This window comes from Molothrus ater, chromosome 27, assembly GCF_012460135.2.
Source record: "Molothrus ater isolate BHLD 08-10-18 breed brown headed cowbird chromosome 27, BPBGC_Mater_1.1, whole genome shotgun sequence".
NCBI lineage: Eukaryota > Metazoa > Chordata > Aves > Passeriformes > Icteridae > Molothrus > Molothrus ater.
The window spans coordinates 5103003-5112721 of NC_050504.2; the positions used below are offsets into that span (position 1 = coordinate 5103003).

The 9719-nt window shown below is 59.0% G+C and overlaps 1 protein-coding gene across 1 annotated transcript; it reads left to right on the forward strand.

Moving 5' to 3' along the window:
• Window positions 1-2811: 2811 nt before the first annotated feature.
• On the forward strand, window positions 2812-8514 carry PHB1 (prohibitin 1). Its single transcript, XM_036398964.2, has 6 exons — window positions 2812-2952; window positions 3224-3385; window positions 4172-4314; window positions 5430-5546; window positions 6135-6230; window positions 7543-8514. Exons 1-6 carry the CDS (start codon window positions 2865-2867, stop codon window positions 7753-7755), a joined length of 819 nt encoding a protein of 272 aa, XP_036254857.1. The 5' UTR covers window positions 2812-2864; the 3' UTR covers window positions 7756-8514.
• The last annotated feature ends 1205 nt before the right edge of the window (window positions 8515-9719 follow it).

Here is a 9719-nt window from a genome sequence, read left to right on the forward strand (position 1 = left end):
CGGGGTTCCTGTGCTGGTTTGGGGTGCGGTTCTGCTGGCACCCCCAAATAACGGGGTCCCAGCTCAATTTTGGCTTGCGACCCCACAGCCACCCCCCAAGAACAAGCTCCCAGCCCAATTTTGGGGTGCAATCCCACAGCCACCCCCACGAACGGGCTCAGTTTTGGGGTCCCCCGTGTCACCGCCCCCCGAGAGCGGGGTCCCCCACCAAGGGCCCTCCCTGATCCCACAGCCCCCACCCCAAACTCTGGCCCGGGAGAAGCCGCGGCCTCGAATCGGTCCCGAATGGGAATGGGGAGAGCTCGTCCCGAGCGGGAATGGGATGGGAATGGGAATGGGATGGGAATGGGGATGGGAACGGGAATAGGAAATGGGGAATGGGGATGGGAACTGGAATGGGAACAGGAATGGGAATGGGAATGGGGATGGGAAAGGGAAAGGGGAAGGGAAAGGGGATGGGAATGAGAACGGGGAATGAGGAATGGGGATGGGAATTGGGGATGGGATTGGGATTGGGAACGGGAATGGGAAGGGAATGGGGATGGGAAAGGGAATGGGATTGGAAATGGGAACGGGAAAAGGGATGGGAATGGGAACTGGAAATGGGAATGGGAACAGGAACAGGAATGGGGAAAGCTCATCCTGCATGGGAACGGGAGCAGGAATGGGAATGGAATGGGGATGGGAATGGGAATGGGAACGGAAACAGAAATGGGAATGGGAATGGAATGGGAATGGGAAAGGGAATGGGAATGGGGAGAGCTCATCCTGCATGGGAACGGGAGCGGGAATGGCAATGGAATGGGAATTGGAATGGGAATGGGAAAGGGAATGGGAATGGGGATGGGAATGGGGAGAGCTCACCCCACATGGGAACAGGAGCGGGATTGGGAATTGAAATGGAATAGGAATGGGAATGGGCTACATGAACCCAGCAGGAGCGAGTGAGGAGCAGAGCTCGGGGGGTGCAAACCCCGATCCATGAATCCCAGGTTTAATGGGATTTTCCCTGTTGGATCCGGCATCCAAAGCGGTCACCTGGCAGCGGAACCCGCCACGGGCGCGGGGCTGGGGTGGGGTTTTTTTTCCCTTTTTTCCCCGTTTTTCGGGATTCCCGGAGCCAAAGGGAGAGCGCTGCTTCCCTCTAGCGGCTCCGGGGACAGGAGGGGACAGGAGGGGACAGGGCCGGGAATGTCCCCGCGCTCCGCTGGGGAACCGCGGCTCCAGGGACAGGGGGAACATCAAATCCCGGTGTCCACGGCTCAGGAAGGACAAGGAGCTGCTGGAGAGGGCTCGAGGGAGGGCACGAACATGATTTGGGGTCTCGAGAGGCTCGGGTGAGGAGAGAGAGGGAGCTGGGCCTGGTGAGACTGGAGGAGGGAAGGCTGAGAGTGGAAATATCCCACATTCCTGTGGAAATATCTGAAATATCCATGGGAATCTGTCACGGGAGAGGAGATCCCGTCAATGCATGGAAATAATCTCAAATATCCATGGAAACGTCTCAGATATCTATGGAAATCTGTCACTGGAGAGATTCCCACCAATGCGTGGAAATAGCTCAGATATCCATGGAAATCTCTCATTTTGGAGAAGGGATCCATCCCATCAATGCACGGAAATAGCTCACATATCCATGGGAATCTCTCATTTCGGAGAAGGGATCCCACCAATGCACGGAAATAGCTCAGATATCCATGGAATTCTCTCATTTCGGAGAAGGGATCCCACCAATGCACGGAAATAGCTCAGATATCCATGGGAATCTCTCATTTCAGAGAAGGGATCCCACCAATGCACGGAAATAGCTCCAGGAGGTGTCAGACTCTGCTCCTCAGGACGAGGAGCAATGGCCAGAAATTAACCACGACTCCCACTTCGGCAGGAGAAAGATCTGTCCATGGAGGGTGGCCGGGACGGGTCTGAGGTGTCCCTCGGACATTCCAACCCCACCCGTGTCACCTGCTCCAGGTGACGCTGCCTGGGCAGGGGGTTGGACTGTGTGACCTTCAGAGGTCCCAGCCTATCTTGGCATTCTGGGAGCGGGCAGCGCTGCCCCAGAATGGTGCCCGTGTCCCCCGCATGTCCCGTGTCCCCCGCATGTCCCTTGTCCCCGCACGCCCCCCAACACCCCGGTGCCTTCCCCCAACAGGACTACATCTCCCAAGAGCCTGTGCGCGCAGGCCGCCGCCCCAGCCAATAGCGCGCGGCCTTGCTCAGCCAGCGGGGCGCCGCGGGGCACACCGGAACCTATAGGCGGGCCGGCAGAGAGCACGGGCGCTCAGAACTACATATCCCAGAGAGCCCCGGGAGGCGCGGGCCAATGAGGAGCGCGCGTCTTGGCGCGCCGCGCAGGCGCGCTGGGGGGGGGGCGGCCGCGGATTCATGTGGAGGTCAGCGGCGCGGCGGGAGCGGCGGGAGGGAGGGTGGCGGTGGGTCCGAGAAACCGGGAAAACCGAGGGAAACCGGGGGACCCGAGCTGAGCCGCGGCCTGAGGCGGGCGGGCAGGGTGGACACAGCGAGGCCTTGGCCCCTGGGCTGCCCGTGCTGGGGGCGAGCGGCCTAGGAGGGAGCGGGGAGGGGGAGGGGGAGGCCCGGGGGGCGTGGGGGCACGGGAGAGCGGGGGAAGGCCCTGGACGGGTCCGAGGCCGCAGGGTCCGAGCCCCGGCAGGGTCACGGGAGGGAGACCCCCGGGGCCGAGGTGTCTGTGGGGCAGAAGGAGCCCCCGGTGTGGTTCGGGGCCCTGGGCAGGGGTCGCTGCCCGGTGCGGTTTTGTGGTCTGGGGCTCTGGGCAGGGGTCGCAGTGAGGTTTGAGGGTCTGGGGGTTTGCAGGAGGGCTCTGGAGCGGGGGCTGGAGCGCTGAGATGGCTGCCAAGGTGTTCGAGAGCATCGGGAAGCTCGGCCTGGGCTTGGCTGTGGCGGGGGGAGTCGTCAATTCTGCTCTTTACAACGGTGAGTGGGACAGCCCTGGTCGCTTCATTTTGTGTTTCTGTCCAAACCCTGACTTCTCAGTGCTTTTATTGCCCAGTAAGAACAGACTGAGGGCCTGCAGTGCACTCCTTCCTCCAAAAATCACGGAGCTGCTTGGGAGGAGCAGACTGGGGGACCTGCAGCCCTGTTTGCTCCAAACACTGCTGTTAATTAAGCTATGCTGTTAATGAAGTCTCCAACCCCCGTGGCAGCAGCACAGCAGCCCTGAGTGCTCTTTCTTTGCCCCCTGCAGTGGACGCAGGGCACAGAGCTGTGATCTTCGACCGCTTCCGGGGGGTGCAGGACGTGGTGGTGGGCGAGGGCACCCATTTCCTGATCCCCTGGGTGCAGAAACCCATCATCTTCGACTGCCGCTCGCGGCCCCGCAACGTGCCCGTCATCACCGGCAGCAAAGGTGGGTCTGGGGGCTCCAGGGGTTTGGGGTTTATCCTTCTGCACCTGCAGTTGTGGTCCTAAGGGCCAGGCCGTGGAGCAGGGGCCAGAAACTGAGCAAGGTCCACCTCAGGGTGAGGTAAGGGTGAGCAGGAAGGGCCTGGAGTGTCCCTCAGAGGTGGCAGCCCCACCTGTGTCACCTGCTGCAGGTGGCCCTGCCTTGGCTGGCTGATGGCCAGAGGTCCCTTCCATCAGCAGTGGTTTGGTCTCTTAAATAAAGAACAGCTTGAGGAACTGTTTGGTCCCAAATATTTGGGACCTCTGGAGATCCTCCTGCCCAACCGTCCCTGACTGTGGTGATCCCACACGTCCCAGTGTGACACGGGAATGGTTTGAGGTTTTTATAAAGGACATAAAGGTTAAAGAGCTCTTCCTTTGGTCCCAGATATTTGGGGCTGGAAGGGATCTCTGGAGACCCTCCAGTCCCAAATGTTCCTTGGCTCTGGAGATCCCACACGTCCCAGGGTGACACAGGAATGGTTTGATCTTCCTTTGGTGCTGTGAATCACTGAATCCTGACCTCTGGAGCTCACCTGGGGCAGGTGACACCAGTGGGGCTGGGAGGGACCTCTGGAGCTCACCTGGGGCAGGTGACACCAGTGGGGTTGGGATTCTCCCCTACAGCAGCGCAGAGCAGGACCCCGGAGGGGAGCAGGGCAGCGAGCCCAGCTCATTTTTGGTGGGGGGTTTTTCTGGGGAGCATTCCCTGCTCCTGCAGCTCCCTGACGGGCGGCTGCTGCTGCTGCAGACCTGCAGAACGTGAACATCACGCTGCGGATCCTGTTCCGGCCCGTGACGGCGCAGCTGCCGCGCATCTTCACCAGCATCGGCGAGGACTACGACGAGCGCGTGCTGCCCTCCATCACCACCGAGATCCTCAAGTCCGTGGTGGTGAGCGCGCCCTGGGCTCTCCTGGCGCGGGGCGGGGAACGCGCGGCGCCCTGGAATCGCGGAGTTCCAGCCTGGATTGGGTGGGAGGCGGCTGGGAGCTCGTCCAGACCCAGCCCTGCCGTGGGCTCCCGGCCCCATCCGGCCTGGCCTTGGACAAGGCCTCCAGACCTCCCTGGGAGACCCTTTCCATGGGGGAATTCCTGCTGCTGTCCTCACTGGTGCGGCCTAGGGCTGTGTCCAGCTCCTGCGTGTTCCCCGCAGCGTCCATTGCGTTCCCAGAGGTTCCATCCTGTTCCCAGTGGTGTCAATCCCATTCCATCCCATTCTCAGTGGCGTCCATCCTGTTCCAGCCGTTCCCAACAGTGTCCATCCCATTCCCAGTGGTGTCCATCCCATTCCATCCTGTTCCCAGTGGTGTCCATCCTGCTCCAGCCATTCCCAGCGGTGTCTATCCCATTCTCAGCATTGTCCATCCTGTTCCATCCCATTCCCAGCAGTGTCCATCCCATTCCCACCCCGTTCCCAGCCGTTCCCGTCCCGTTCCCAGCAGTTCCCACCCCATTCCCAGCAGTTCCCATTCCCGTTCCCAGCAGTGTCCACCCCGTTCCCAGCAGTTCCCACCCCATTCCCAGCAGTTCCCATTCCCGTTCCCAGCCGTTCCCATCCCATTCCCAGCTGTTCCCACCCTGTTCCCAGCAGTTCCCATTCCCGTTCCCAGCAGTGTCCACCCCGTTCCCAGCAGTTCCCATTCCCGTTCCCAGCAGTTCCCATTCCCGTTCCCAGCCGTTCCCATCCCGTTCCCAGCCGTTCCCATCCCATTCCCAGCATTTCCACCCCGTTCCCAGCCGTTCCCATCCCGTTCCCAGCCGTTCCCACCCCGTTCCCAGCCGTTCCCACCCCGTTCCCAGCCGTTCCCATCCCGTTCCCAGCATTTCCACCCCATTCCCAGCCGTTCCCACCCCGTTCCCAGCCGTTCCCATCCCGTTCCCAGCATTTCCACCCCGTTCCCAGCCGTTCCCATCCCGTTCCCAGCCATTCCCATCCCGTTCCCAGCCGTTCCCATCCCATTCCCATCCCGTTCCCAGCATTTCCACGCCGTTCCCGTCCCGTTCCAGGCGCGCTTTGACGCGGGTGAGCTGATCACGCAGCGGGAGCTGGTGTCCCGGCAGGTCAGCGAGGACCTCACCGAGCGCGCGGCCACCTTCGGCCTCATCCTGGACGACGTGTCCCTGGTGAGCCCTGCAGGGCCCCGGGGACAGGAGGGGACCCCTGGGACAGGAGGGGATCCCCGGGTGGCCAGGGTTGGACGCTTGGGCTCGTGTGGCCGTGTTTGCAGGGACGTCATGGTCACAGCTCTGCTGTTGTCCCCGTGACCTTGGGCAGCCCTTGGTGGCCTCTGGGTGGCCTCAGCCCTCCCTGTGCAGGGGTTTTGTAGCCCCCCAGGAGCTGCTGAGGGGGAATTGGTTGGGCTGCGGGTGCTTTGGGATTGGGGGCAGCTCCACAGGCAGCCCTGGAAGCACCAGGAGGGAAAATCCCCACTGGGACAGCAGGAAATTCCCACTGGTTCCTGTGCTGAGCTATCCAGGGAGGGAGCTCTGCCCTCCCAGCTCCCTTCAGAAATAGAATTGATCCTGCTGGGAGCACAGGAAGCCTCTGCAGAAGGTGACTTTGTTTCTGCCAAAGGGGAGTTTGGACACTTTGTTTCAGGAGCTTTGCCCTGGCTGGGTGTGGGGTCCCGGTGGGATTTCCTTCCAGGGATCCCGGTTTCTGTGCCCATCCCGGGGTCCCTGTGGGTGACCTGGTCTGGTTTGTGTCCCCAGACCCACCTGACCTTTGGCAAGGAGTTCACGGAGGCGGTGGAGATGAAGCAGGTGGCGCAGCAGGAGGCGGAGCGGGCCAGGTTCATCGTGGAGAAGGTACCTGCTCCTTCAGGAGACTGGGGATCACCTCTGCCATCCCCGTCTCTCCCCAGGGCTTTTTCCTGGAATATCCTGTCCCAGCCTCCCTGCAGTGCTGATCAGGAATGGTTTTTTCCCCAAAATCCAACCCAAACCCAGCTGGAGAAGGGAGGCTCCTCCTTCCACCCCACAGCGCTGAATGCAGCCGGGCTCGCTGTTTGCTCCTGGCTCATCCCTGCTTGGATCCACTCTTGTGACCGTGTTCACAGGGGTCCCAGGATGAGGGAAGAGAGGAGGATCTGACTCCATGTTTCAGAAGGCTGATTTATTATTTTATGATATATATTATATTAAAACTATACTAAAAGAATAGAAGGACTTCTACAGAAGGCTGGCAAAGAATAGAACAGGAAAGAATGAATAACAAGGGCTCGTGGCTCTCTGTCTGAGCCAGCTCACTTTGATTGGCCATTAATTAGAAACAACCACATGAGCCCAATCCCAGATGCACCTGTTGCATTCCACAGCAGCAGATAACCATTGTTTGCATTTTGTTCCTGAGGCCTCTCAGCCTCTCAGGAGGAAAAATCCTAAGGAAAGGATTTTGTGTCACAGAAATCTTTTATGGAAAATCCTAAGGAAAGGATTTTGTGTCACAGAAATCTTTTATGGAAAATCCTAAGGAAAGGATTTTGTGTCACAGAAATCTTTTATGGAAAATCCTAAGGAAAGGATTTTGTGTCACAGAGATCTTTTATGAAAAATCCTAAGGAAAGGATTTTGTGTCACAGAGATCTTTTATGAAAAATCCTAAGGAAAGGATTTTGTGTCACAGAGATCTTTTATGAAAAATCCTAAGGAAAGGATTTTGTGTCACAGAAATCTTTTATGGAAAATCCTAAGGAAAGGATTTTGTGTCACAGAAATCTCTTATGAAAAATCCTTTTTTAGGATTTTCCATAAAAGGTTTCTGTGACACACTCTGGATCATCTCTGGAGTGTCCAGCAGCACAGTGGGGTCATCATCTCTTGTGTCAGCTCAGATTTCAGCTGACTGCAGGCTCTGGCTTTGGGAACTGCCAGCGGGGATCTCCGGGTGGGACAGAGCCTGAAAACCACCAGAATTCAGCTCGAAATTGCCTTTTTTCCTTTTCCCACAGTGGGCAAACTGGTTATTCTGTATCCCACTGTTCATCAACCCGGTTTAAAGAGCGCCACCCTAAAGCAAAGCCCTTTCACCTGCCGTGGCTGGGGGAGCCCCGCGGGGCAGCGCCGCTCTGTCCGTCTGTCTGTCCATCCGTGCATTCCCATTTCCCCGCTGTCCCCGCAGGCCGAGCAGCAGAAGAAGGCAGCTGTGATCTCTGCAGAGGGCGACTCCAAGGCTGCAGAGCTGATTGCCAACTCTCTGGCCACGGCGGGGGACGGGCTGATCGAGCTGCGCAAGCTGGAGGCGGCCGAGGACATCGCGTACCAGCTCTCGCGCTCGCGCAACATCACCTACCTGCCCTCGGGCCAGTCCGTGCTGCTGCAGCTGCCCCAGTGAGCCCCTGCCCTCTGGGGAAACACCAGAAACACACAAAGAAATCATTGCAATTTCCTCGCGGAGGAAACGGAAATTTGGAAATTGGAGGGATTTATTTTTGGGGTGGTTTGTTTTTTTTTTTTTTGGATGGGTAATCAAATAAAAGTGAACGCTCGCGACGTCAGGCCTGCGGTTCCTCCCCTGCGCTGCCCTCCCCTCACTCAGGGACTCTGAGTTTGGGAGTTCAGGAAAATTTGGGGATTCAGAAAGTGAGATTTGGGGATTGGCCCTTTGCGGGCAGGTGGAGCAGCAGGAGCAGAGTTTTGCTGGGACGGAGCCCAGGTGAGTCCCTGGCCACAGGTGCTGCATCCATCAGGGCTCAGAGCTGCCTCAGTGCCTTCAGGCTGGCTGGGCCAGGGATGCTCAGGGCCCTCAGCCGTGCCAGACCTTCAGGTGTCACCTGAGAGCCTGGGGACACCTCAGCTCAGGGCCCTCAGCCGTGCCAGACCTTCAGGTGTCACCCGAGACAGCTCAGGGCAGGGCAGGGGCTCTGAGGAGCACAGATTCGCTCTGGCTCTGCAGGAAGCCCCTCTGGGGCTGGGCATCTCCCCTCCTTGCCCCTGAGCTGTCCCTGTCCTGCCCCACGGGCTCCTGTGCCAGCCCCTTGCTGCTCCAGGGGCAGGAATCCCCTGTGCCATCCCTGCTGAGGGAAGGGGAGCTGTGAGGAGGGTGGGATTGTGTAACCAGCCCTCAATAAATGTCACAGTCCCAAGGCTGGCACCCTGGGTCCTTGGTTTTTTTTTTGTGCTGAGGGTTGGGCTCGGTGGGGCTGGGGTGGCTGGGAAGAGTCCTGGCAAAGAGGGGGATCGACCCTGCCACCCCCAGAGCCTGGGGTGTGAGTCTGACTGGATTTGTCAGCAGCTGAGAGCACCTGGGGCAGCCTCTGTGGCACCCGGGGTCTGCTGGGCCCTGGAATGGGCACCTGGCCCTGCTGCAGCTGCCCCAGGTGGGACAGGACCCAAACCTGGGATAATCCCTGCCCTGGAGCCTCCTGGAATCATCCCCCAGGTGGGACAGGACCCAAACCCAGGATAATCCCTGCCCTGGAGCTCGGGGAGAGCAGATGGGGAAGAGTTTCCTCACCTTTGTGATGTTTGTACCTGAGGGGATCCAGCAGAAAATGTCCTGGGAGAAAGAGGGGTGGGGGAGCAGGAACAAGGTGGAAAAGAGCAGGAATCACCTCCCAGGTCAGGCTGGGAGATGGGCAGAGACCCTCAGGGCCAAGTTTTCATTTAATGATTGCTCCAGCACGGACTTTAGAACTTCCCTGTGAGGAATCTGTTCTGTGCTTAACTTGAAAAGGCAAAAAAAATAAAAACCACAAAGCCAAAGGGAATTTTTTAGCCAAGGCTAGCCAAAGGGGAATTTAATTTTTCGGTGTTTTTTGTGCAGGGTCTGATGGTGCAGTTGTGCTCTCCAGGAGCCCAAGGAGAAGGAACCAGCCCAGATGGAGCTGCCAGTGCTCCCCAGCGCCAGGAGATGCTGCTGGGTGTGAGCTCTGCTGCCTGGAGGCAATTAATCTTGAACTGTGCTTCTACACCGGGAAAGGGAACAGGAATTTCCTCTGCTGGAGCTTCTGCTCTGCACTGACACAGCCTCAAAGCCTCGGCAGTGGTGGCTCCCAGGCCTTCCTGTGGCAGCACCCAGCAGGAAAATCCCTTTGTTCCCCTTCTGCTGCCTCTCCCACTGCTCCAGGGCATCCTGGGCAGATCTGAGGATAAACCTGGAGCCCGGCTGGGGCTGCACAGCTGGGGCTGCACAGCTGGGGCTGCACTGCTGGAGCTGCACAGCTGGGGCTGCACAGCTGGGGCTGCCAGCACCGCCTGTGCCTCAGTTTCCCTTCCCAGGACCCTTGAGCAGCTCCGAGGGCTCTGCCCTTTTGGGGAAGGAGAAATTGTCCCAAAGGTGCCAGGTCCAGGCTGTGC